The 27,375-nt window shown below is 48.0% G+C and overlaps 5 protein-coding genes across 14 annotated transcripts in view; 3 read left to right on the top strand and 2 right to left on the bottom strand.

The window, feature by feature from the left end:
• Positions 1 to 9,564, top strand: part of rtkna (rhotekin a) — a 57,243-nt gene extending 47,679 nt beyond the window's left edge. For 3 of the 5 annotated variants that reach the window (XM_060054320.1, XM_060054323.1, XM_060054324.1), the window contains exons 5-11: positions 211 to 429; positions 787 to 881; positions 2,978 to 3,084; positions 3,792 to 3,923; positions 4,746 to 4,911; positions 5,481 to 5,585; positions 6,630 to 9,564. In XM_060054320.1, the coding sequence (XP_059910303.1) occupies positions 211 to 429; positions 787 to 881; positions 2,978 to 3,084; positions 3,792 to 3,923; positions 4,746 to 4,911; positions 5,481 to 5,585; positions 6,630 to 7,366 (1,561 nt within the window). In that variant the 3' untranslated portion in view covers positions 7,367 to 9,564. Of the gene's footprint in view, positions 1 to 210; positions 430 to 786; positions 882 to 2,977; positions 3,085 to 3,791; positions 3,924 to 4,745; positions 4,912 to 5,480; positions 5,586 to 6,249; positions 6,351 to 6,629 lie in introns of those variants that run through there. The other 2 variants (XM_060054322.1, XM_060054325.1) reach the window with 2 other exon arrangements.
• On the bottom strand, positions 8,934 to 13,985 carry mblac2 (metallo-beta-lactamase domain containing 2). Its single transcript, XM_060054332.1, has 3 exons — positions 13,385 to 13,985; positions 11,837 to 12,051; positions 8,934 to 10,735 (listed from the first exon to the last, which is right to left on the bottom strand). Exons 1-3 carry the CDS (start codon positions 13,824 to 13,826, stop codon positions 10,562 to 10,564), a joined length of 831 nt encoding a protein of 276 aa, XP_059910315.1. The 5' UTR covers positions 13,827 to 13,985; the 3' UTR covers positions 8,934 to 10,561.
• polr3g (polymerase (RNA) III (DNA directed) polypeptide G) lies at positions 13,528 to 16,834 on the top strand. Of its 2 annotated transcripts, none has more exons than XM_060054334.1 (8): positions 13,528 to 13,666; positions 14,494 to 14,657; positions 15,091 to 15,220; positions 15,713 to 15,778; positions 15,856 to 15,921; positions 16,000 to 16,052; positions 16,224 to 16,352; positions 16,442 to 16,834. In XM_060054334.1, the coding sequence occupies exons 2-8, from the start codon at positions 14,547 to 14,549 to the stop codon at positions 16,520 to 16,522; spliced, it is 636 nt and encodes a 211-aa protein (XP_059910317.1). In that variant the 5' UTR covers positions 13,528 to 13,666; positions 14,494 to 14,546; the 3' UTR covers positions 16,523 to 16,834. The 2 variants fall into 2 exon arrangements, with proteins under 2 accessions (XP_059910317.1, XP_059910316.1); XM_060054333.1 differs by lacking the exon at positions 13,528 to 13,666 and adding an exon at positions 14,087 to 14,380.
• Positions 16,696 to 19,833, bottom strand: lysmd3 (LysM, putative peptidoglycan-binding, domain containing 3). Of its 5 annotated transcripts, none has more exons than XM_060054327.1 (4): positions 19,680 to 19,830; positions 19,274 to 19,369; positions 18,407 to 18,689; positions 16,696 to 17,982 (listed from the first exon to the last, which is right to left on the bottom strand). In XM_060054327.1, exons 3-4 carry the CDS (start codon positions 18,671 to 18,673, stop codon positions 17,266 to 17,268), a joined length of 984 nt encoding a protein of 327 aa, XP_059910310.1. In that variant the 5' UTR covers positions 18,674 to 18,689; positions 19,274 to 19,369; positions 19,680 to 19,830; the 3' UTR covers positions 16,696 to 17,265. The 5 variants fall into 5 exon arrangements, with proteins under 5 accessions (XP_059910310.1, XP_059910313.1, XP_059910309.1 ...); XM_060054330.1 differs by having other exon boundaries at positions 19,280 to 19,369; XM_060054326.1 differs by lacking the exon at positions 19,274 to 19,369 and having other exon boundaries at positions 19,680 to 19,833.
• Positions 19,834 to 19,989: 156 nt separating this feature from the next.
• The window catches only part of LOC132459653 (adhesion G-protein coupled receptor V1), a 40,470-nt gene continuing 33,084 nt past the window's right edge, over positions 19,990 to 27,375 (top strand). The window contains exon 1 of the mRNA XM_060054313.1: positions 19,990 to 20,659. Coding sequence (XP_059910296.1) covers positions 20,605 to 20,659 — 55 coding nt within the window. The 5' untranslated portion in view covers positions 19,990 to 20,604. The remainder of the gene's footprint in view (positions 20,660 to 27,375) is intronic.

Genomic DNA, 27,375 nt, shown 5'->3' with positions numbered 1-27,375 from the left:
TGTGTAGCTTGTGCATTTAGCTTAACATGTGCTACTATCATGTAGCACTACCAGCACTACTATATTATGTATGTATTATTCTTTACATGCTAGTAGCCACATCGTTACTAGCATTTAGCGCTACTAGCCTGTTCACACTGTATGAAGCGAGCTCAGCGCTATCCAAACGCCTGGACCCTGACGCGGCCTCTCGCTCGCCCCCTCCTCCAGTAAGGACGCGGCGCCGGGCTTCGAGCTGCGCGTGGAGCTCTACAGCTGCTGCTCGGAGGACGACTACTCGGCCGGCAGCACGCCCAGGAAGCTGGCCAGCAAGCTGAGCTCCTCGCTCGGCCGCTCGGCCGGCAAGAAGCTGCGGGCGTCCCTGGAGCCCGGCGCGGGAAACCCCGTAGGCAACGGGTCCCCGCTGCTCCTGCCCGTCCCCTCCGTGCCGTGAGTCCTATAAACCCTGTGTGTGTGTGTGGGTGTGGGTGTGGGTGTGTGTGTGTGTATACCTGAATCCTATGGCTACACTGTGTGCGTGTGTGTGTACAATGGTACCAGTGTTGTAGTAATTACATGGTACATGGTAGCCTTAGATTAGTGGAGTCAAATAGGGTTCAAAAGGCGCTTAGTAGATGTCTGTACACAAACACTCTAACACAATCCTAATCTGTGGCTACCTGCTCTTGTGTGTGTGTGTGTGTGTGTGTGTGTGTGTGTGTGTGTGTGTGTGTGTGTGTGTGTGTGTGTGTGTGTGTGTGTGTGTGTGTGTGTGTGTGTGTGTGTGTGTGTGTGTTGTGTCGACAGAGGACCCAAGTACCATCTCCTGGCCCACACCACCCTGTCTCTGTCCCACATCCAGGACAGCTTCCGCACCCATGACCTCAGCATTTCAGGCAACGGTGAGTGGGCGCCTCAACACACATATTTCTTCTCATTCTGTACATCCATTATACATATGGCTTATACTGTATGTCAGTGGCGGCTGGTGGTTTTTAAAGTGAGGAAGGAAGGACTGCGCACTTGGTTGCCATTGGCCTGCTTGCACTGTTGGTGTATTGTGGCATAAGATTGTGAGACTCAAGTTGATTCAGGGTGTTTTGGTGAACTACCAAATAGTAGGGAGGGATAGTTATGTGAATAAAATAGATACAAAGCCACCAGTGGCATCACTGTAATTTTAAAGCTGGTGGTCAACATGTCTCTGAAATGGACTACAAGGGCAGAAGGAATGGATGCAAAGCCCATTAGTCAAATCAGGCCTACTCTTGATTTGTAAAGATTAAAAAAAAAATCTGGGCCTATTTTTGCCCTCAATGACTGAAGTTATTGGTTGTTATTTAGCTATGTTTATTTTCAGTTACAATTGTTTTAAGAAAAGACTGAAGTCCAGAAGTCATGCCATTTAAAATGCATCGTGCTCTGAATCATTCACCCTTTCCACAATATCAAACAGAACGGTCAGAGTAACAAACTAGTAAAACAACAAGAACATTATTTCAAACAACCTGATCTATAGGCATGGTGCCTAGCAAGGAAAGTGGGATAGCAGCGCCAACGTGATCTTGACACTTGTCGAGGCGTTTGGTTGCACTATCAAGATTTTTCACATCAGTGAAGCCATGAACAGCCCACGTTGGAGATTGCCGTTATTCATTAGCAAACAGGGAGGGCCAGCAATACAGTCGATTGCTAGTAATGCTACCAGTAAGCCATGAGTACCTAGCAGACCATGTAGCACTCACAACACTGACGTTGCCATTACTTTTGGTGATCTCGATTTTTGGAAGTGGTCTACCTTCTTCTTTGGTCGCTAACTTAGCACTGTAACTCAATGAATGGAATGCTTTGTCTAATAAAACTTGAACAATGTCCTTTGTTTCCAAAGTTTCCATTGTACACTTTATTTGCAAATGTTAGAATCTCGCTATAGTTCAGATGATTTCACTTGCTTTGCATGCGTCTCTAGACTGAGCGGCAATGCAGAGCGGGTTTATTATCGACAGTGTTGCCAGCTTGGGCAGATTTCCCGCCCAATGATAATTTTTCCAGCCTAACGTGGTTTGAAGTAGTCCAATTGGGTGGGAAATCTGCCCAATCTGGCAACACTGCTCACCAGCCAGGGATCCTAAAGTAGTCATATTTAAGGGCATTAATTCATTACAGTAGTCTGGGCAATCTACATTTTTTTATTCTCAACAATGTTAAGGAGGATCTTCCTCCCTCACCTCACTGGAGAAGCCTCCACTGCTGTATATAGACCCAGGGCATAGTTCGATGCTGGGTGGCAGCAACGAGGCACAGTGGGCGTCTGGTCCACAGGGGGAAATATAAATATTCTGAAGACCACTAGGTCTCTCTCTCCCTCTCCCTCTATCTCCCCCCCCCCTTGCTGCCCAGCTCTTGTGTCGTCTGACAGCCAGCTTTTGTCAAGGTCACGTTAATGAAGGTCACGTTAATAAAGGCGCTGTGTAAAACTGTTATGATGGCTGCTGATAAGCAGGGGGCAGGAGCCCTCACAATGACAGGCCTTCCTGTTTTATTCATGGCCTCTTCTCGCTGCAGTAAAGTTTCATGGCTGCTCCTCTTCACTTCATTCCTGCGAGCTGACAGCCTTTTTACTCTCTAACTGTGTGTGTGTGTGTGTGTGTGTGTGTGTGTGTGTGTGTGTGTGTGTGTGTGTGTGTGTGTGTGTGTGTGTGTGTGTGTGTGTGTGTGTGTGTGTGTGTGTGTGTGTGTGAAGGGGAGGTATTCGATTTCACAGGGATTTCTGTGTGTGAGAGTCTGTGTATGTGTGTGTGTGTGCGTGGGCCGAAAATATTTGTGTAACTTGCCCTTTCATTAAAATGTCAAATGGCATGTTTAATTATTCAACCTGTTGTTTTTCCCTGACTTGTCGCCTTCTCTGGCTCTCCCTCTCTCCCCCACTCGTTCCCTCCTCCGTTCCTCTCCCTCTCTCCCCCATTCTCTCTCTCTCTCCCTCACTTCCTCCACACAGAGGAGTGTTCCTATTGGCTGCCTCTGTATGGCAGTGCGTGCTGTCGCCTAGCTGCCCAACCACACTGCATGACACAACAGATGATGAGCGGCTGCTTAAAAGTCAAGGTGAGAGAGAGAGAGAGAGAGAGAGAGAGAGAGAGAGAGAGAGAGAGAGAGAGAGACACGATTAGACTCTAAAACGATTATCGATGCAAAAACAAAATATCTGTAAAAAATATTTGTGATGGTCATTAAAGACATCAACAGATGAATTAACTTATCTAATATTTTATTAGAAAAAAGCTTTTCTCACAAATATGAATTTCTATGAACAATGCAATAATCACTGCAGCTTGCATTACAACACACTATGGAAGTATGTAAAAAAATAGGTTTCAGTTTTATTTTATTTCTAATATATCTTTTCTATGTCATTAAAGAATATGCTGCTCTTGAATTAGAAGGAGTTCTTGTGTCTGGGTGTGAGTTTGTGTGCATGCTATGCGTAGGCTGGATCGCAATCTTTTCAAGACAAATCAGATTGGCCAATACACACTGAAGATCAATTGAATAATTTTAAAATCCCTAAATTATCCCTCTCTAGCAAACAGATTTTTTTTTTTTTTCTTAATCTCATGTTCCACTTCCCTTTGTTAATCTCTCTCTCTCTCTCTCTCTCTCTCTCACTCACTCACTCACTCACTCACTCACTCACTCACTCACTCACTCACTCACTCACTCACTCACTCACTCACTCACTCACTCACTCACTCACTCACTCACTCACTCACTCACTCACTCACTCACTCACTCACTCACTCACTCACACACAGCAGCTAGGAGGTGACCCTCAGAGCTGGACCACGGTGTACGGTGTCCTCAAAGGAACAAATCTCTTCTGCTACCAGCGACAGGAAGACCTGGAGTCCAGCGTGGAGCCGGCGTTCACCATTGTCATCAACAAGGTGGGAGAGAGAGAGAAACACTGCCACCGCTAGAGCATGAAGTAGTATCATTTCAAAGAATATATATATATAGTTCAAAATATAAGAGAAAGATAGAATATTAAAAAAACGTTGGCAGGTTAAAATCTGGAAATCACTGAACATTTCCCTTCTTATTAAGGGGTAAGGGGCCCCCGTGCTATACTATTCAGGCCAGTGTACGGCTCACCCCCTTCTGGACAGTCAGTGTGCCAATTCACCGTACAAGCCAGACTGGCACTTCATCAGCGCCTCATCTCTCGTGGGGTCTCCTGTGACCACACCGATCACTTTGGGGTTTCCTCGTTGATTCGGCTGTGACTCACTCGGGTTAACTTCTGACCCCTCCTGATCTGAGCTGCGATGACAGCGGGGTCAGCCGCTGTCAGACCAGATCAGATGAGAGTATATCAAGTTTGTGTGACCTTTTGCTCGTCAGCGGCTCTGGGCTTTCCAACGGGAGCCAGTCAGAATGAAATGAGACGACGGGACGAGTCCGACCCATGAGTGAATTGGTTGATCATCACTGGCACCTAGTGGCGGTTTTTAAGACTGCGGCTTTATTCGGAAGTACACGGAACTGTCGTGGCAGTGAGAGTGAAGAGATCGTCACTTCAGTAGAGAACATATTAAAGCCCCTTTTAGATAAGAATTTAATTAGTGAAGTGTTGTATCAAAAATGACAATGTTAGTGTCAAAATAACGTAAAAGAAAAAAAATTGGTACAACAGTGTTAACCCCTACATGCTGATCTGAGTTCATACCCTTTACATTATCCGTGTTTCTATACGTGGTGTTTTATAGGAAACCAGAATACGGGCCTCGGAGAAGGACCCCCAGAGCAAGGCCCAGAGTGTGTGCATCACAAACCAGTACGGAGGAGAGGAGGTCACACACACTCTGACCACCGACAGCCGGGAGGACACCCACCGCTGGATGGAGGCCTTCTGGCAGCACTTCTACGACATGAGTGAGCCCCACACATCACCGCCACGGGGGTCAGGGATTAAGACACCTGCCAGGCATCAATACACTGATAATGATGGAGGTGTTGAATGTAGGCCTTGTGCAAAGTAGCACTTTGAGATCATTGTTTGATCCAAAGTGCGTTATAAATAACATTTATTATTAATACCATACACGATATTCCTCTTTTAGAAATTCACGTGAATGATGCTTGTACACTATTACAGTATGCATGTAGGCAGGCTCTGCAGCTGCAGAGATTGTTTGGACGAAATGAGGATGAGGATTATTAATATTTGGCCAACCAAAATGATAGTTCGTTTTGGAATGGTGGCTTGTACAGTGAACGATATCTCCCTGTCACAGGCCATGCGTGGTGATGTAGTGGTAATCTTACACACTGCTCCTTTTAATACGATTCCGTATGTAAATGATCGGGTTGGTGGTGACTGTTTTCGTCCAGATAGGCTTGTCCGTTTGTTTAAACAAGCCAGATGTTCTGATGGTTAACATGCAAACCTCAGACCACAGGCTCGGTGGCTGTTATAGTGACTGATATCTCCCCCCCCCCAGGCCAATGGAAGCAGTGCTGTGACGACCTGATGAAAATCGAACTTCCGTCACCCAGGAAGCCCTCCACAGTTACCCCAAAACAGGGCTCCCTGTACCATGAAATGGGTAAGGCACGGGTTCATCCAGCTCTGAAAGGTCTGAATATATTTTTTTGGTCAAATGTTTACCATATGAAAAGGAATGGTAAGAAGAAAAAGGTGAATTAGACAGCAGCCAAAATATAAACCAAAGGTTCATTCCTTCTTTGCTTGCACAGCATGGTGTTGTAGTTTTAACTTAACTGTAGGGATGTGCATGACATACTTTCACCAAAATGTTCCTTCGCTCTGCTTTACCTTTACCTCTCTGTACTGTAGCCTGAACGTCTCTGACACACTGACTCTCCCTGTCTGTCTCTCTCTCTGTGATTCTCTTTCCCTCTTTATTGTGTGTGTGTCCTAAACATCCTTCACTCCCGCCTTCTCTTTGGTTAAACCTTTTCCTTATTTCCATCGTTTGCTCCCCTCTTTTGGTCTTTCATTCACAAAACTAAACCTTTCATCATTTTATTTCACATTAACCATTTCATTTCATATCATTATTCATCCATAATACGTTGGACCCTATTCAAAAACCAATTTTCTGCTTCCCATCTCACGCCCCGACCATACTAACCTCGTTTCATCCACGACATCCAAAAACACCGGCCCCCATCCCTCATCCTCCCTCCCCCCCCCTGCTCCACCTCTCTGCTCCACCTCTGCTCCACCTCTGCACCGCTCCGCTGCAGCCCCTCTCTCCGCCCCCTCGTGCGAGGGCCTTCTCCTGCAGGATAACGCTGTGTCCGCCGAGATTCGCGCTCTCCTCTCCTCCTATTACAACGACAGGTGACGTATACACGTAGAACGCAGAGACGCAGAGGCAGAGCTCCTCTAAACGGGACCGGGGTTGGTTTAAACATCCCTCCAATCATAGAGCTGGCATGAGTTTGTTTGTCGCAAATACTAACATTTCAACAAATACAAAACACATCCGCGGGGAGCGGAAGGAAAGGAGGGGTTAGAAGACACGTCGTCCGATTATTAGACGTGTCATCATCGGATCGACGGTCCGGTATCGCAGCGTGCTGACGGCCGTGTCCCCTGCTCCCCCCCCCCCCCCCCTCCTTAGTTATTGAGGCGTCGGACGGCCTGGGCACCGCCGTGTCGGACCTCCTGGCCCGCCGCATGCAGGAGCTGGAGCTGCGCAGCCAGCTGGGCACCTCCCCCACCTGGATGTCCCTGTTCGAGGAGGAGGGCGAGGAGAACGGCTCCCCCCGTGGCCCCGGCCGCCCCCGCCTCTCCCGCCTGTCGGCCCCCAGCCCCCGCGCCCCCCACCGCTCGCCCCGCAGCCCCGGCAGCCCCGGCAGCCCCCGGCACCACCCCCGGCCGGGCCTGCTCTCCTCGGACGCCAGCCTGACGTCGGACAGCGACAGCCCCAGCAGCGCCAGCCCCTGCTCGCGCCACGGCGGCTGGGCCGACGCCCCGCTGAGCTACGGGCTGCTCTCCTCGCCCTCGCCCTCCTCGCGCTCCCGGCCGCGCACGCTGTCGCTGGACGCCAAGCTGAGCACCCTGCGCGGCAGGCGCTACGGAGGGGGCGGGGACTTCCAGTGCTCGTGCCACCCCGCGCCTCCCGCCTCGCTGCTCGCCCCGCTGACGGTGTCCTCCTCGTCCCGCTCCCCGCGCGCCGCCCAGCCCGCCCTCTCCTGCTCCAGCTCCACCTCCAGCAACAGCTCCAGCGAGGGCCGGCACAGCCCCGAGTCCTCGGAGGCGAAGGACGCCTTCTCCAGGCCGTCCCCAGCCCGCCGCAGCCTCAGGAACCTCAGGGCCCGTCTGGACCCGCGCAACTGGCTCCAGAGCCAGGTGTGACTTTGACTGGGACACGACGGCAGCCGCCAGCCACTCCTGACTTAACTGGATTAACGTGGAGTCGCCGACGCTGCGTTGTGATGAAATCAAATGAAACCTAACATATGTGAACTGAGCTCAGGGCGTTCTGCCCGAGGGCACAGCCTCGTCCTGAGTCTTACAAGCTGCCTCAACCCCCCCTAGTGGACCTGATGCCAATCGCCCAGGTCGGTCCTGGTGCCAACTGGAATAGGAACAGGTGACAATCTCCTCTACCTGGATGCCACAAACGTAAAAAATAAATAATGATTGCTACATTTTGAGAACCCGCATGTTGACAACAATAGTGATAAATGCAATCAACCACGTTTAGTAAAACCACAACATGGCTAGCCATACGGGTGCAACGGCCTGTGGTTCCCATATTAGTATCAGTGTTTCTCCTCTGGTTGAATTGGTTTTCATCTGCCTGCCCCTTGCAAGACACACATGCACACAACTGGGAAGTGGTTTTAAGGGTGACATATTATACGACCAGGTGGGATTTGACGTTACAAGCCGTTTTTGAAAATCTGCCTCTTCTGACATCACAAGTGGGCGTGTCCACCTAGATGTGTGCTGGATAGATCAGTCTGCCAGCATACCCAGTGGACTGTAGCAAACCATGCTCATCTATCCGTCATCCGTCGAGGTGGACACGCCCACTAGTGATGTCAGAAGATACCGATATTTAAAACGGCATGTAACGGCTAATCACACTCACACGTGGTGGTATGGTCTGTCACCTTTAAAAGAGATGTGTACTATTGATACACTACCAGTACCCTCACCCTGTATGTTCCTCGTTGACATCCCCCCCAACAACCCTGTCTGCAGGGTGAGTAGCCCGAGCAGAAGTGAGCATGAATCAATTTGAAAAAATAAATTCAGTAAATGGTTTGTGATTGTGTGTCTAAATGTGTCAGGGAAGGCCTAACTGTAGTAAGGGTGTGTTTGTAGCTTGCTTGTACTTACTGTGATAACTACTTCAGTGCCCGTAATCTACTGAAGTGACCATATCTCCTCGCTCTCATGAAACCCAAGCAGTGTCCTGCATGATTTGCTTCGAAGAGTTGTGCTCTTTCAAAGTGTTCTGAACGATTGCAGTTGGTGTAAGCTATAAGCTAAAGGGCCACTGTGTAAGATTTAGACTCATCTGCAAAAGCTTGATAACCAAAATATGCATGTTGTATTCATAATGAAAATAAATGTCCAATTGCCACAGTGGTTTAGCCATGCTCATAGGGATGGTAAAAGGAGGAATTTATTAAGTTTAAAAGGGTCTGCCCTGGTGAGCAGCTATGAATAAGCAATGAATAATCTTACACAGTGCTCCTTTTTAATATGATTTCAGTTTGGAATGAAAAAGAATTGGAATGGTGGTTACAGTGCTCGTCTAGATAGAATTGTCCTTATTAGGTGTACTGATAAGAGGTACACCTGATAAGAGGTACTGTTTATATGCATTCCTCCAATCACAAAAAAATTAAGACATACACAAAAGTGATGTGTAATGAACGAGACACAATAAGCCATACTAAATCGTTGGTCTTGTGAAAGTATGGTGGTATTTTATTAAGCAGTAAAAGCCGTAATAAAGCAGTCCCTGCAGTATTTAATTGGAAGAACTCTTGCATTTGATCCATTGTAAAACATGAAGATATTATGGTCACTATTCACTACATTTACAACTCTTGTCTAGGTTATCTTTGTAATGGTGAGGAAAGTGATTGTGGGGATTGTGTAACTTTTAGTTAGACCATTTCGTTACGATTCAATGTCCGTGGAAATCAATGTCAAAATCTACAAATCTTCCTTTTTTTTTATTAGTTCTGAATTTATGTACATTAACCTATCCAGGAGACTATCTTAAATGAGCCTGTTCAACCTCTCAAATGCGTCAGCATTTGTATTACTGTACCTTAAACCCTTAAGTCATCTCAAACCCTCGACTGTTAGAAATCAACCTCAGGTGTTGGTTCGGTCAACAATGGAGCTCTAACATCCTATGACTTATCATTTGTATTATAACAGATTTCTTGTTTCAGTATGACATTGAATGTCATCTGGCTACAGTGTTTGTTTCGGTGTGCTCTGCTGGCACGCATTCCCAGAGAGCAAACACGTTAATAACATGACATGTTAATAATATTAATAAGAATAAATACTTTATCCGTTTACGTCTTGCCTTTTCTGTTTTTACATCACGTCTACTACTGCTTTCTACTGTTACTACGGTCGTTCACGGTAATATTCCACTCACTAGATACAGGGCCAATGCCTTGGTAAACTTGAAAATATGAGCCATTCAGTATTGCAACAGAGGACATTTTTCTGCAGGGAGTGTGGGGGGGGGGGGGGAGAAAGGAGCAAGTCACTGTCTGTGCAAGTCTGCTACTAGGTGCCCCCCTTCTGGCTTCAGCAGACTTTAGAAAACGATCGTGTTCTCTGTGATTGTGTTACTCTCAGCTTCCTGATTGGGTGAGACACTCGGTATGACATTCAGTTAGAGATGCATGCTTGGCTCAAATAGAAAAAGCTAAATGAATCCTGACTGTTCATCAGATACCCTGTGTTGTGTGTGTGTAGGCAAGCGCGCACACACGCACACAATAGAGGCTTTACGTTTAGTTCCTGCTTCCAAGCCAACAGTACAAAGCACTAGTACAAACGTAGGAGGTAGTTGTCACCTAGTCTTCACTGAGCAGTGGAATATGCATAGAGGAATACTATGGCCATATCGTCTCCTGGAAGATAAACCTCAGCAGTGCCCGGAGTTCCCTGTGTGTGTAATGCCGAGTTGTACCATAAATGTGCAATGTCAATCAACACCTAAAAGTATATCTAAAAAAACAACAAGCATACATCTTACCACATTCAACCAATAAATTACACTCCCTATAAATATTGTGTATGATCCATATAGTGCTAATGAAACGATCCATGTAACCGATCAGAGCTTAACCGTATCAAGGTTTTTGGCAACGATCGTAACTATTTCAGATTATACAGGTAAACATAACGATACACCGAGGTCTAGATATAATGACCGGGGGGGCTTCCCCCCCCTCCCCGGCCCGTGCGTCTTCATGGATGAGATTATAAAACACTCAAACATCTCGTGTTCCCTGCGTTGGGTGTGCTGCCCGTCGGGGGGGATCCATCCCTGGGTTCCGGCTAGCAGGCGCTGCGGGGGTTGGAGGCCCTCAGCGCCACCCCGGCCAGAGTCCTCCAGGCGAAGGTGGAGAACTTGGCGGGGCAGGTCCCGGCCCGGCTGATGTAGGACGTGGCGATGCGGTGGAGCCGCTTGGCGCCGAAGGTGTTGTAGTGACCCGGGAGGACCTGGTCCACCTGGGCGGGGGGGGTAGTGGGAGTGTGTACATTTAGCAGACGCTTTTATCCAAAGCTAACAATCGCTAGGTTAACCCATTCCCCAGATACAACAAAGATGGCTAGGATAAGTGAGTAGTGAAGTGAGTACATTAAGTGACAGCACGTATAACATACAATAAGTGAGTACATTAAGTGACAGGACGTATAACATAAAATAAGTGAGTACATTGAGACAGGACGTAGAACACACAATAAGTGAGTACATTAAGAGACAGGACGTAGAACACACAATAAGTGCGTACATTGAGACAGGACGTAGAACACACAATAAGTGACCACATTAAGTGACAGGACGTATAACATAAAATAAGTGAGTACATTAAGAGACAGGACGTATAACATAAAATAAGTGAGTACATTAAGAGACAGGACGTAGAACACACAATAAGTGCGTACGCTTGTCCACCGTACACCGTTCTGCACCTATTACTGCAGTTATTATACTCGCTTCGCAACCCATAACTTTTACCTCTTTATCTATTCTTAAGGCACAATGAGGTAATGACAATATTCTAAATATTAATCCAAGGTTGATCCTGATCAACTTTATTAGCATTGTGATTATGTTATTTTTTCTGGTTGTATTATTTGGACCAATTGTTACTGAAGTCTCCAGCATTTCATTTCCTAGACAGAAAGAGCACAGCAGAGAGGGGAAACAGGTAAAGGTGCAACTGAAAGGAGAAGGTAAAGGAGAGGGCGACATCAGTTTAGGGTTAGGGTTAAGTTTGGGGAGAGGAGATAACGTTTTCAATATAGTGTTAGGGTTGGGGAGAGGAGATGAGGACGTTGTCAGTGTAGGGTTAGGGTTGGGGAGAGGAGATGTGTACGATGTCAGTATTCCTAGCGAGAGTTGGGATTGAACTAGACTAGTTTCATTCAAAAACAGGCCATATTGTGCGAGTCAAATACACCACCCCACACTGCCCTCAGAGCTCCCACCCTGTTCTCTCCTCTTCCACACACACACAATTCGGTGAAACGCAGCTGAGCGTGTGCGACTCGAACCAGACAAACTAAGGAGAACAGTGAATCCGTCGTGGGGTTGGTGGTGCCCACCTGCTCGCTGTCCACGAGGCCCACGATGCGCTCGCAGCTGCTGATGTAGTCGCTGACGCGGCTGTAGGGCAGCCAGTCGATCATGGCGCCGTCGTAGACCACGTCCCCGCTGAACAGCAGCTTGTGGTCGCCGTCGTGCAGGCAGATGCTGCCCCGCGAGTGGCCCGGCATGTGCAGCACCGTCAACTGCCGGTCGCCCAGGTTGATGACGTCGCCTGGGAGGGGAGGGAGGGGGGGGCGGACACACGAGAAGGATGGGGAGGAGAGGTATGCATTTCAGAAGTCCTGCAGAAGCCCCGGTTGGCTCTTTGTGTGTGTGTGTGTGTGTGTGTGTGTGTGTGTGTGTGTGTGTGTGTGTGTGTGTGTGTGTGTGTGTGTGTGTGTGTGTGTGTGTGTGTGTGTGTGTGTGTGTGTGTGTGTGTGTGTGTGTGTGTGTCATGAATAACGGCTGATGTCATACTACATACTTTTTACACACAAAGTCCTCGAGAAACCACCCAACCTTGCCCCGTGCTGTAGTGTGAATACCACATATAACATAACTTCACCAGAATGACATCATCTCTTCAGTCTACATGTTAACCTATCACTTTCAAGCTTGACCAAAACCCATCTCTCTTCCGGAAGCGATCGGGACAGGATCGTACGGCAGAGGACGGAGATGACACATACAGTACGGGAGTATTTGGTTGAAATGAACACACCGGGCAATAAGATATTCCAGCTGCACTGCAGCAGCAACTCTGACACAGCACAACAGAGAGCTGGATATTGACCCACTGCAGAAATGACTGCCGGTAAGAATAGCAAAAGGAGTCCGGAAGGGGTTAGTTTGGCCCAAGCAGAAAAGTGCTTCATCTAATGATGGAGATGGCAAAGGCTCAGTCGTATGAGGTGACTTAGTTGAGATGGGTTCTGTGTAGATTAAAAAAATATATCTTAGTTTGAAATTGAGTGGGTGAATTATCTCCACTGTTGGGCCAAGACCATTTGATGACCAGATCTTGACAGTCAAAAATCAAAGTCTTCCAAAAACTGAAAAATAAAGAATTTCATGCCACACTATGAATAACAAATGTACTGAAAAATATACTGGTTACAAAAAGTAAAATTTCAGTAACTTTGCCAATCCCATGGCACAAACTATGGGCTTGGCAGCCGGTACACAGGCTGTTGCCCAATCTGGGCACACACATGTACACACCCATGTACACAGAGACACACTGATCACACAGATTCCTCCATAAATAGCGAACACCGGAGGTTAATATATGCAGAGGCGGTGCATGTGTGACTGATTGTGATCGCAGCAGTTAGCAGTACATCCGCCAATGTTTGCGTAGCGCTATTCTGCACAATGTCAACTCATCTAGTCTGTCGATATCCCAAGGCTTTGGGGAGAAGCATGCATTGGATGGGGTTTGCAGTGTGGACGCAGTCTATGCAGGGGGCGCACCGTATTGGACGTTCTCTCGTTGCGTTAGTATATAAACGGTGGGACAATTCTCATCCTACTGACAGGCGAGCCCAACGCTGGACGATACCTACCCTCCTGCAGGATGTGTGTAGGCTGCACCGCATGCACCTTGTAGTGCCTTGCCCTCCATCCCGGAAAAGGCGCCTGGACTATCTCCCTGTCACTGAGCCAGGTGGCCGTCTCGAAGTTGTCTCCGTTGACCAGGGCTTCGACCTCGGCACTGTGGACGCCCACTTGTTGGAACTGATGTAGGCCCCCGGAATGGTCGAAGTGGGCGTGGGTGGCGATGGCTAGCAGCGGGTTCTTCCTCTGCGGGTCGGCCCCTAGGAGCCCCTTGGAGGTGATGTAGTCAGGTAAGCTCTTCAAGCCCAGCCCCGTGTCTATCACCACGTCCTGGTGCGAGCCGCGCAGCAGCCAGATATTTGCACGGTTTTCAGACTCGTAGAACCTCTCCTGGATCCAGTACATGCCATCTCCGAGCGATTTGTGAGCATACCAATCGTTGGCAGACATCCCGACTCATGCACTCGTCAAGGGGCATGGAAACGTTTGCCTTTTGGAGGCGATTTAGTCGCAAAATATCCACACCGCTGCTTGGTTCGCGTACCACACACACTTACATCTCGATATCTTGGCAGGCAGGCGGGGCCGAGGAGGAAACACCCCGGGGGAAATAAGCGCATATGTCATTGGACGGTCACGCGTCTGACGTAAGCATGAACCCTACCGTGATTGGCTGGAAACGTATGGGCGGTCTGCCAACCAAATCGGAGGCGTTTGTGTTTAAAGCCACACCTGAGAGCTCATTGCGGTTGTGTGGATGGTAGTCTCGATCAAATAGTGCTAAATCCAACCGCTCCAGTTGGTATTTGTATGATATATAGAATAAACCAAGACCAGATCTTCTTATCGGTAGAAATGCAGAGCGGGCCTAGCGAGCATGCGGGTATAAAGAGTATGCAGTCACGGAGCACATGGGGACGTGTCAAACTGCTGACCTAGGGCATTCTCAACTTCGTCAATCGAGCTAGGCAGCATCAGTGTTCTCCCTGTCTAACAGTTCCTTGGTATTCTTTTTAACTGTTTTTACATCTTAAATAGAAAGATCTGGTTGAACAGTTCGCCGACTCTGAATGTAAACACTGTCGTGTGTGTGCGTGTTTGTTTTGTGTTTGTTTAGGGGTAGAAGTAAAACACGCTGGGTGTACTCGTGGACAGACTGTCGGAGCCATCATGGGAGGGAGAGGTCGTGGTGTGGCTGCCTTCTCGTTTAACGTTGAGGCGTTGGGCATCACACGAGGCAGCATGCCCGAGGCCATGGTGGGACCAAGACCACTGTTTCCAGTAAGTACTAAACACTGACACTACAAACTAGACCGGCTGCAATTATGTAGGCTACCTGTAAATGACAATAAAGTATGGGCCATTGTGTTTTTATACAGAAAAGATATTAATTTCACCATTCCCCACAGTAATCCGATATGTTGAACAGTTTAGTGTAACGTGTCAGCTGAGGCCTTGAAAGGAATCGTGAATGTGCAAAAAAAAAAAAACCTCCCCTCAGAGAGATAAGCCTCCTAGGGGCCCACTTATCTACACTAAGACACGCCCATTAACAATGATTAACTGAATTTACACTAGCCCTATCGTTCTAAAAACATGTTAATGAAATAAATGACTCACGAATGCATTGCATTGCATAATCTCAGAAAATATAACGATAATGTTTTTGATAGCTTTGGCCTCATTGTTTTACACGCTCCCCTTCCAACGTCAGAACACTGAGTCGAAACCGGTCCCACTGAGGGATGATGAGGGAGAGGCGTACATGCTGGCCCTCAAGCAGGAGATGAGATGCACAATGCAGAGACTACCGCACAACATCAAACCACTAGCTGCTAAAGCAGGTGAGGAGTGTCAGAGACAGAGGGAGGGAGGGGGCAGTGCATTAGAAGTCTCGGATCCTTTTGGGAAGTGATGTGGCAAGAAAAGAGTGAGGTTTCTGCCAGGCGGTGAGGTAATGCAGCACTCGGAACTGAAGCATTTAATTAGGGCCATATCTATCGATGGAGAGAGTCAAGGGTTTATAGAGGACAGTCTTAATGGATCCCTTTTGTGGTGGACAATTTGTTTGGTGACATGGGTCGTTTTTTTTCTCATATTCATACGCAATTTGGGCTTTTCATGCATTAAAAATTGCAATTAAAGAGTACCACAAATGCATTGTTTTACAACTGAACCAGGATTCATTTAATGCATCAAGGAAGTTAATTGAGTTAATTGAAAACTGGGAAATCTCAGCCTGTTTGCTTGGTGCTTTTGATAATTAACTTTATGAGGATTGATGTGAAATTTGTGAAGATGCAACTGAGCACAATCTGCTTTTATCTGTCCACTAGATGTAGAGCGATACAAGGAGAGATACAACAAGCAGAAACAGCTTAACGATGAAGAATGGACGCCAGGTACGTTTTACTCTAGCACGATTAAAAATGACATGAGAAATACTTTGTTTTATAAAGAATGTTGTGGGATTTTCCAGACTGGAACCTCTACCCGAAAGAACTGAGGCCCCAAGTCAAACGGACTCGCACAACCAAACCAGCAGGTATTTTTCGTTTGTTATTATTTGTTACGTCAATCCGAGGTGGAGTTAAGACTTGACGTTGTGTATTCTCTCCAACAGGCATAAAGAAGCCTTCAGCCAAAGACGCAAAGGATGTGCTGAATAAATTAGAAGCAAGTATCTATTTTAACCTCACAAATAACATTACGGTTGTGGAACGCTAAAATGTCTTAGTTTACACGGTACATCCTCCAACCATTCATACTTGTCTGATTGTGCAAGTAATCAGGCTTTATGCATGAATAGCAAACATGTTAAGTGCTCATGTTCGTGATTTACTTCAGGAACTGGAAAAGAATGATGGCGCAGAGGAAGAGAAATCGGACGACGAGAAGCCCAAGACCAAGAAAACAGCGGAGGGAGAAGAGGAGGAGGATCTGGAGGAGGAATTGGAAGAGGAGGAAGTGGAGGAGGTGAGAATGAGCAGCTGGTCTTTTGAGCTTTTCTTGCCGAGATGATCAGAATGGTATGAAGCGGTCCCTGACCTTGTTTCACTCTACAGGAGAACGATTACATTGATAGCTACTTTGACAATGGGGAGGAGGACAATGATGACGGCGACGATGGAGAGGCCACCTACTGAGACGATTCCTCAGCGACCAGAAGAAGAATTAGTCAGTGTTGTGTTCAAACTGTGTTCTCTTACCTCACATTGTTTACAAATTACTCTCAATGGCTGTTACCAAATCAGTACATATTAATCCTTGGAATGTTGCTGTGAAACTGCGGTTGTGAAAAAAAACATGAATTTACTCATTTTATTTCAGCCTGCTCATTAATTTATTCAAAATAGATGTATTTATTTTCCAGCCTGTTTACAGAGCCACTGGTTAAAAAGGCACATACTGTCTATTTCACTCAAAATATTTACAAGATCAGGAATAAAGGCTTCTATGATAAAGTCTCTTACCAAAAGGTATTACTTGAAGTGATTGCAGGAGTACTGTGCATTTTCCTTGTTTCACCATGCCTTTTGAAGATCTACAAACAAGTATCCCGACGATGAAATAATTAAATTGATATTTTCAATACTGATAGTGTAAGACAGCTTTTTCTCCATCTTCCAAATAAATTAGTCTGGATATGTTAGAACATAATGGAAACCCCCTGGTCCCACCCACCCGACAATAGTGTTAAATAATCATGTTTTAATGGCAATTAGAGAAAGATCCCATTGGGTCCATCTGGGTTGTTAAAAAAAAAAAGTGACAGTCAATGGAATCAAAAAGATTCTGTTCCCTAATGTGACCGTACCCGCCCTGCGTTTGTCTTAAAAGCAGCCGAGGTCCGTCCTGCAGTCTGCACTCCTCCATTATATTCTCTACATCATGTCTTGGCTTGCCTTCCATCGCTGCGATGGTTCATGTCCCCTTCCCCGGGCCCTTTGGGGTCTCCCATGGCGCCGTTCCCCACACCGTCTCCCGGTGCGGCCCCTGCGTGTCTGTCCTCAGGCGGGGAGAGTTCCACCTCGTTCCCCTGAGGAGCGGCGGCGGCGTTGGCGGCGGCGGCGCCGTGATGGCTGACGTCGGCCTTCACCAACACCTCGTAGTACAGCAGGTAAAAGACGGGCGTGACGATGCCCACCACCAGCATGATAGCCACCGCCGTCCACCAGCGCATGCCCCAATCGGCCCCATAGTACGGGTCCTTCCTCAGGGCCGGCTTGTACTCGGTCCCCCCCAGCAGCGGCTCCTCCAGCTGTGTGAGCGAGGAAACCACCTCGTTCAGGCTGCTGCGCGACGACGGCCCCGTCGACATCACCAGCCGCTCGATGTCCTTGTCCTTCTCTAGGAGGAAGCCCTCCACGCTGTCGGCCGACGAAGACGAGTCCGTCGAGCATTCGGTGGGCACCGAGGACGTGCCGGGGGAGATCTGGGACAGGCTCCAGGTGGTCGACGGCGAGGACGAGGGTTTTAGGGCGGCGGCGCCGCCATTGTGGTTCTCGGTGAGCACGCTGAAGCGCCGCACGGGGATCTTCACCGAACGCAGGGCGAAGAAGTCCTGCTCCGTGAGGAGGTTGTTGGCCCGCTTGAGGTCCGCCACCTGGGAATCACACACACACACAGAGGGGATGTCTGTCAACCGAATGGACCGCATTTATACAGCACTTTTCTAACCAGAGGCCCCTCAAAGCGCTCGACAGTTCACATTCAGCCATTCATTCGCACACAGACGGCGGTGTCAGCCCCGCAAGGCGACAGCCAGCTTGTCGTGGCAGTTAGGGTGAGGCTTCTTGCTCAGGGATCGAACCAGCAACCTTCCGGTCACAAGCCAACCCGCTCTACCTCCTAAGTCACATGCCGCCCAACCAACCTCTGGAATGAATGAATCCTGATCGGTTGTGGTTTACATTATAGGTTTCAATGTGTTCCTGGTTGATGGCCATGTTAAAGGTTAGATGGAACAGGTTCAGTCCGTGTGCTGGGATTGAGTTAATATGTAAAGAATGGAGGGAGGATAGACATACCGAGCAGTGGTAATGCAGGGCGAGGCTGTTCAAAGTGTCCCCTTCCTGGACGTCCCGGGCCAGGTAGATGATGTCGTCCATCCTCTCCCGGGACGCGCTCCTCCGCAGGCGGTCCCGGCCTCGCGACCGCAGCTCGAAGATCTCGCCGTCGTCCTCCGACAGGTCATTCTCTGAGCCGTTGTTCCCAAACAGGTAGGCGTGGCCTCCGTTGGCAGGCTGCGACGTTGTGGCGGCCTGGAAGCCATAGTGCTGGCCCCGGCTGGCCATGTTGTCCTCACTCTACCTGGGGAGGTGCACGAGTTACATGGTTTGAAGTTAACGTCTGAAGTTAAAATTAGGCATGGGAGCCATGTGCTTGTCTCCTTACATGACACGTAGCAAACCGCCTCGGGAGACGATTAAACTTGAGGTCTACCCCCGGGTTCTGCTCGAAAAAGAGCACTCATCTTAAACCTGTTGTGGGCTGAATTCCTATTCTATTTCAAGACCTTTGGTAACTTTGATTCTTTTTTTAGGCCTAATCATACCTTAGATTCTTGTGTGTCTATCTGCAGGCTGCCTCTTTGCTAATATGAACATCGATAAGACAGCGGGCAGTGTCCTTTGGTACAGAACATCCTGATAAGTTTAGGTTGTGTAACTGTTGTATAACCACTCTAGAACCTCTATAGAACATCTCCTGGTCAGATATGCATGCAAAGACATCAATGACAAAGACCACAATACTATACCATCAGAGAATATTAACATGGTGAATTATCAAATAATCCCGATCCTACCTAGCGTCGGGTTTCCACACATCATTTACATGAATAGCTCAGCCACGTTGAATACGGAGATAACCAGACCACAACTATACAAACTAACCCTGACCATCAGATGTCAGCCCACGTTACTCTGATGCTCTCAGTAGGGGGGCAGATAGGGAGGGGGTACAGGGGGTCTGATGTTTTCTTATATCAGCTGCACGGAAGAAAGAAAAACAGTGATGGCTGACAATCTCACTGGCTCGATCCACACAACACAACAGCCCTACTTTCACACGCCTAAATACAAAAAAAGGCCATCAGATGTTGAGGTGGCAGAGTAAGGGTTAGAGTAAAGGTTAGGTAGACGACTAGTACTGAGTTCCCGCATAGAGCTAAAGCTAGCCTATGTAGGTGAGGTAGAAACGCACCCAGCTCGTTTTAAGATGAGAAAACTGAGACAGCCGAGACCGCCTCTGAACCTTCATTCGTTTAAACGGACCTAAACACACTCTGTTTGCGTTTACCTGTAAAGAGTCGTCACAGTAGGTCGTCTTTAGCTAATTATCTCCATTCTTCCGCCGGCTTACCGTACCTTTAGCTACCTACTAGCCGCTCGAACTCTCGTTAGCCATGGCTCACGCCACGTCAACATAAAGCCGACGTGATGACGTAGTTAGAACTACATGCAGACATACGTCTGTCTGCTAGATGGCGGCAGAGATCAAGCCAACGTGCTGTTCGGGCGCCCCTGTGGTTCACCGGCTAGAGTGCGTAGGCCTAGTCCTGACCGCAGCGACCGGGGTTCGATGCATGTCTTCCCCCATCCCTCCCATATCTTCCTGTCTATCTCAATCAACAATAAAAAAAGATGAAACCTTTAACAAACGAAAAAAGTTGCTGTTCAGGGTCGTCTCAGTCGCCAGCTAGATAACTAACGTGACCTAAACTCGAGCACTCTTCACGACAGACTACAGCTAGTTTTGTCGAAGGAGCCTAAACGGCACAGGGCTGACAAACCGGACGGTGTCGCTGTCTGCCAAAACTCCACAACAGAACGAGACGAACGCGATTAACACATCATGCCTCATTATCCCCGCGGCAGCAAGTTGCTGCGGACTTGTGTTCCCCGTAGTAGGGCTTTAAAGTACAGTAGCAGCAGTTGCACATGGCTGCAGGGCGCTAGGTCAGTGTGTAAACATGCGTGCGGATAGTAAGCCTGCTTGTATTTATGACTGAGTAGGAACACGGGAGGAAGCCTCTGTCTGCTGTATCACTCACTTCAGTCCCGTTAGATGACCCGAGTGCTTTATTGCCGTTCTTGTGCACCGGGGGAACTGCGCGCTATCCACGGAGTAACGCCATCGATATGTTTCAACAGACCGCCCTGGTTTGATTTATATTTGGGGAGACGAATTTGACCCCTGGAATATTCATCGATGACCACATTACATGCAAAGATATTTTCGTAATTTATTTCGGACGGAAAGGCCAAGCAAAGTGTCAGGTAAGTGACGATGTGGTTTCATTGTAACAGGTGTTTTGTTGCAGACGTAGGTCTAAATGCAAGCACAACTTTGTGAAATCAACACTTGTGAGGCAAACCATCTAAAATCTTTTGTTATCTATCTTGTGACACGAGCCCATTCTTCCTCTCTGAGGTAACGTGAACATTTTGATTCACATTTAAATGAAGACTATAACCCCAGTGCGTCTAAAACCCCGCCATGCCCTATATGTGGTACACTCATAATAGTCAATAGACAATGAAGAAAACGATGAATTGCTCGATCATCAATTATAGCCTACCACACAGCTCCAGCAGTCACATTCTAAGGCACAGTAGGAAAACGATTAAAAGTCTTTACCCACTATAAATTTCATTACCCGCCGTGCCAAAAATAAAAACATTGTAAAATGTAGGTTACAAAGCCTAAATATTGATCCAACGCAATAACTAAATGAATATGTGTTAGTGTTACCCGCTGAGGAGGAGGAGGGAGACAAACGCTGTCATGGTTACCCCCTAGGATTTCCAGTGTGGACATTGCGCTTTGTGTGTGTGTCCCCCCACAGCCCCCCCCCCACGCCCCCCGTCCATTGAAATAAAACAAGCGTTCACGGAGAACTCCCACACATAGTGCGCACGACCAAGAAGACCGTCTCATAAAAGCCCCGTTGATTTATATAGATCTGGTGATGAGTAATCTGGGCACACTTTGCACCTGCTACTCTAAAAACATAGTAGTAGTAGCACTAGTATTAGTAGGCCTATTTATTGTGTAGTCAACCTACACAATTGCCCTCATCGTCTAAGGAGATGTCCGGACACTTAAACATGATGATCGAGCCGCTGATTGCTCAGGGGTGAATTCATTGCTAAATAATTGATTATGTCCAGATCATCGCTCAGGGATTCACATGATGTCATTTGGAGCGTCTTTTTGTAAACCTCCTTTGTTGCCACAGCGGAGGTAAATCTCTTTTCATAGTGAAAGGAGCATTAGCAGCAGCTTCTGTAACCATTCAACATTTACACCTGCTCTACGCCCGACGCATTCACAGTAAACACAGTAGACCCTTCACACAGTAAACACATAATGCCTTTTAATTTCCAAATCGCCTCATAAAAAACCGCAAATTATTATTCTTTTTTACCATTTTCCATTATCCCTAATCTGTGTGTGTGTGTGTGTGTGTGTGTGTTTGTGTGTGTGTGTGTGTGTGTGTGTGTGTGTGTGTGTGTGTGTGTGTGTGTGTGTGTGTGTGTGTGTGCGCGCGCAGGCACGCGCGTGTGTCCATGTGCGTGTCTTTATGTACGTCTATGTCTGTACGCGTACGTGCATGTGAGTGCCTTCGTGTGAACATGTGCGTCTGTCTCTCTCCCTGCGTGTACTCGGATCCTATGGCTACACTCTCGCACACAGCCGCCCCCCCGTATCTTTAGTCTGTCAGTGTTTATGTGGCCGCCTCGTAGGGGTCAGCCCTCAGTCGCCCGGCGAGCGGCTCAATGTGATTCACTGGGCGGAAACTGTTTTTATTGCCCGCTCCTCTCCTCTCTCCTCACTCTCTCCTTCCCTCTGTCTCCTCGGCACAATGAGGAGAGCGCTGCCATAAATACACCGCGGCCATTGACGGACGTTGCTAAGGTGTCGCACGTCTCGGTCGAGCTGAGATTCATGTCGTGTGTGTGTGGGGGGTGCTGGGGGGTGCTGGTAGATGTAAGTATAGAGCATAGATAGAACAACACACGTACAGCCCTGCAACAGGCTGCTCTCGTTGTCCTTCATGGACTGTCCACTGGGGTTACGAAGATGTACATAAGACTAAGGTGTGTGTGTGTGTGTGTGTGTGTGTGTGTGTGTGTGTGTGTGTGTGTGTGTGTGTGTGTGTGTGTGTGTGTGTGTGTGTGTGTGTGTGTGTGTGTGTGTGTGTGTGTGTGTGTGTGTGTGTGTGTGTGTGTGTGTGTGTGTGTGTGTGTGTGTGTGTGTGTGTGTGTGTGCGTGCGTGCGTGCGTGCGCCCGTATTTTATTACAGACGTGTGCAAATTTCTTTCGGTGTATGGAATAAAGATATTGATGGTCTACGGAAAAGTGGCTGAAATACAAGCACCAGTCTCTCTCTCTCTCTCTCTCTCTCTCTCTCTCTCTCTCTCTCTCTCTCTCTGTCTCTCTCTCTCTCTCTCTCTCTCTCTCTCTCTCTCTCTCTCTCTCTCTCTCTCTCTCTCTCTCTCTCTCTCTCTCTCTCTCTCTCTCTCCCTCTCCTTCGTCTTCTCCCTCCCCTTCATCTCCTCCCTCTCTCCTTCCCTTGCTTGTTTTTATTGTACACTTTAGGCCCATTCAACCTGTTTCTCAAACGTCAGAACAAGAGAAGAGTGATCATCTGCACTAGTTACAGTCTGCCTTCCATCTGACTACCTTGCGTTGAATAGCAAGCAACACTTTCTCCAGTCCTTAAACAGTGGATTTCATAACTGATTCTCCTTCTTCTTGGGTTGTGCAATCAGGAAAACCAAAAGCTGTGGATGAGTGCATCACGCAGGCCTACTGGTTTATGCTCATTTCAGGGTCAACAGTCATGCGAGAAGAAAGAAAGATTTCCAAGCCAGAACGAAACATCAAGTGTAACAGATTCATAATGGAGCTGCAGGACTGGAACATCCAAAGCCTCTAAGCCTTCATGCTGGTTGCAGACACTTTCCTCTGACTTCCTCAAGCAAAACAACAAGGATTTTATTGGGAATATAAAAAAAAAAAAAACTGAACTAAAAACAACCACATGAAACTTAAAACGAATGACACCCGTGCTAAATATAGGCGTCACGTTTGAAAAGAAGAGACACTCGACGCTTAAGTGACTGGTCTATTTTGAGACTTTTTCGTCTCCTGAAATGCAATGGTATAAATGGAACCACCCACCGTAATACACACTGTGTGTTTATAGTCAGACGGGCCCGTTGCTGTTTGTTGATAGTGGGTCTTGCACACAATGCGTGATGCTTTTTAGCGACTGTGTGGCTATAGCAGACGGTATAATTAGGACGTGATGTCGGTGAGCAGACAGGGCCGGAGAGCGGCTGAGGGACATCGGCCCGAATAAGAACACCCCTATGCGTGCACGCGCGCACGTCCACGTAAACATAGACAGGCGCGCACGCACGTGGTCTACCGCAGGCGAGCACAACAGAGCAGAGGTTTTCAACGAAAGAAATAATGATTTTATTTTCATATCCGAGGAATGCAATTCCATTATTTATCGGGGACATTGTGTGTTGGTGAAATGCTATAAAAATGAATTAAATTCATGTTATTCCCCTCGAAACCATGACCATGAAAATGAAACTTTTGATTTGATCCTTTTCTTTGTCATTTGCATTCCTGCCTTATGTAACGACTTGCGTTTAGAATCACAGCATGCAAGCGGTTTCATATCGCCCCGTTAAGTCTTCAGACTGACAGATTGGTCGCCCCCGACGATGTCGTGGAGTGTTTATACCTCACGTTCAAAGTCCATGCTTACGCACAGGAAGCCTGGTGGTGTTTTACTGGCTGTTGTCTTTGGAGGGAGACGCAGGAGGAAGTGGTGCTTGGCTGCTCTGGGAAGACAGACAATCCTGAGGTCTCTTCGGTCGGGCTGTCCCACCGCATATTGTGCCAGACCGAGGGGATCCCGCCACGGTCACTGAAACGCGGACCCCCTGCCCTGACCCCGCCGCCGCCGTCACATCCTTTATCTGTCACTCTCACCCTTTACCCTCTCACTCACTGTCGGTCTCTCTCTCTCTCCCTCTCTCCCTCTCTCCCTCTCTCCGTCACACGCACACTTATTGTTCCTTGCCTTAGGCGTCTGTGAGGCCAGAGAGGAGCCCTCCTGTATTCTCTGGGGGTATTGAACTTGACCTCTGACCCCCCACCCATTGTGCGGGTAAAGCCGAGGGCCTCGGCTCCCTGCTGAGCTGAAGGAGCAACGGCGAAGCCCCCCCCCCCCCCCCCCCCCCGACTCCCCGACCCCCCGACCCCCCACCCCTCTCGGCCAGTGTCTCTCTCTCCAGGCACAGCTGCCACTCATCCCACCGCTGAAGTGCTGTCGATAAGAGTCCTTTGAGAGGAGCGTGGATCGATAGCGGGCTGAACAGCTGATGGCTTCCCCGCTGATCTTTAGTTAAATACTCACTCTGTCCCTTATAGACTGGAGTGAACAGGAGTGAGAGACTACTGGGGGTAGCAGCACAGAACACGATACTATTGCCCGGTCAGCATACAGACGATTGTTGTGTTTGTATGAAGAGGTCAAAACATTAGGATGGGTACAAAACAATTGGAAGATGTTTCTTTCTTTGATATCGTTCAGTGAAGTTGGATGAAAAGCATCATGATTTGGTGGCAGGTTGAATTCCTCCTGCTTAAAGGAGGTATTCGCTTGATGAAAAACAAAAAAGGGTTCTGTGTTTGCTCTACCGCTTTGGCCCTCTGTTGGTCCACAAGTGCCCCACTGTTCTCCGGCCCTTGTGGGCTGGACGTCAGCTGTGGCCCTGGTGTTTCGCTCCTCCAGGCGACCCAGGGCTGCTCTCCTCCCCTCCATGGGTCAGGACCAGGGTGACCCGCTGAGTGCAGCGTGGAGACGTCAATGATGGCTGCTCTCAACCTCACTTGATCCCAATCAGTTATTCCATATGGTGTGTGAGTTTGTGTGTGTGGGGGGGGGGTTGTATGTGTGTGTGTGTGTGTGTGTGTGTGTGTGTGTGTGTGTGTGTGTGTGTGTGTGTGTGTTTGTGCGTGTATGTGTGCGTGTGTGTGTGTGCATGTGTGTTCGTGCGTGGGTGTGTGTGTGTGTGTGTGCATGCGTGTGTGTGTGTTTGTGTGTGAAAGAGGGAGCGATAGAGAGATGGGGGTAGTTGAATTTGTCACAGTCTGATTTCTCTTTTGCTTGATACTCTTTTGTACACACATTTTTGCGCTCACCCACACACACAGACACACACGCACACACAAACAGACACACAGCCCCCCCCCTCTCCACACACAAATACACACAAATACACACACACACACACACACACACACACACACACACACACACACACACACACACACACACACACACACACACACAGATAGCTACTTATTCCCTAGCTGTCTTGTCTTTTCTTTCCATGTTTATCTCTCACTCCACCTATTGTACTGTATTTCGTCACAGAAGGAGGAATTCCTCAATTCAGGGTGGTGTGTGTGTGTGTGTGTGTGTGTGTGTGTGTGTGTGTGTGTGTGTGTGTGTGTGTGTGTGTGTGTGTGTGTGTGGTGCGGCGTTAGGGCTTACAGCTGGTGTGGTTTGGTCATTGTTGCCTAAGACGCGTGTCCATCTCCTTCTTGGTTCTCTAATTGAAAATAAATCACATTACTTTCATGCCTATCATGTCCAAAGGGCCAATTCAATAATAAACATGTAACGTAACGTAACATTTGTAATTAATATATAATAATTTAATTTGAATAAATTCATTTTTATTTAAACCCTTCATGAATGTAAACATTGTATAATAAGAATACATCCTTGCTAATTAGGAGTGTAAGAAGTCTCAAATCACAGCCAGATTTATCAGTCGCAGCTCCAATGAGAGGCTTCTCTGGACGCTAAGTCGCCAACATGTCGCTTGATCTGGGATTTAGTGTCCTCAGCCTCATGCCATCTGGCCCTGAGGTGGCCATTACTCCCCTACTGGATATAACTAGTTACACTGGACAGAGGCCACTCACATCTTTGGGGGGGGGGGGGGGGGGGGGGGGAGATATAGAGACAAAATAAACCCGGAGAAAGGCGGGCGAGTATGACCAGGAGTTACTCGGAGAGGTGGGAGGAAGTCGCCAAGAGAAGGGAAAAGAAACAATAACAGAAAAAAAAGAGAAGGCGCATACGAGAACAAAAGCATTCCCTTAAAATTCCGGGTTGGTCAGTGAATCGTAAAGTGCCTCTTCTTCTCTCAAACAAAATACCACCCCCCCATCCTAACCCAATCCAAGTTCCCGCTCTGTTTTGGGGACTCTTTTGAAACGCAATTAGCATTTCATCTAAGCCCGACATTGCAATGAAGTAATTCCCTTTTCCAATTTGCCCCCTCTGGTCCGGGCGAGCGGCGAGGACATCCTCGTTTAATCCTCTGAAAGTGCTTTTCTGTCCGCCACAGTCGGTGTGTGTCACAGGAGGCTAATATTTGCGCCGACACTGAGAACACAACCCAAACCCCTTCTCCTCCTTTGTGTTTGATATTGTACTCCCTCCAGACAAGAGGCAAAAAAAACAACATCTTTGTGTTTTGGGTTCGAGCGATTATGAGATGGCTTAAGATTAGGCGAGCAGAACCAGAACCGAGAGCAGACCCAACACCTCCTTAAAGGCTCTCTCCTGCGCTTGGTTTCGTTTTCACAGTAAAATGCACATTTGATTGGCAGTCCGTTGCCCCTCAAGGACACATTCCGGGTTTGAAAAGTATCGTTTGACAATGGGTGGCAGGCTGACCTCATGCTTTTTGTTCCTTTAAAATAGGTTTTCATTCATGCACACTCGGTCTCCCCTCATAGGGGAAGGGCATCTGCACCCTGCCCTCCCTCCTCTCCCCCCTCAAAAACACTTTCGCCTTCTCCCGCTTTCTCTCTCGCCTCGTAAGACTAATGCTAGGTTCTCTGTTTTTCCTTCCTCTTAAAAAAAGACAGAGGGGGGAAAAAAAGG

Source organism: Gadus macrocephalus, chromosome 6 (assembly GCF_031168955.1).
Source record: "Gadus macrocephalus chromosome 6, ASM3116895v1".
In the NCBI taxonomy this organism is placed as follows: Eukaryota; Metazoa; Chordata; class Actinopteri; order Gadiformes; family Gadidae; genus Gadus; species Gadus macrocephalus.
Note: the sequence above shows the minus strand (reverse complement) of the source record. Positions and strands in the feature narration are given on the sequence as shown.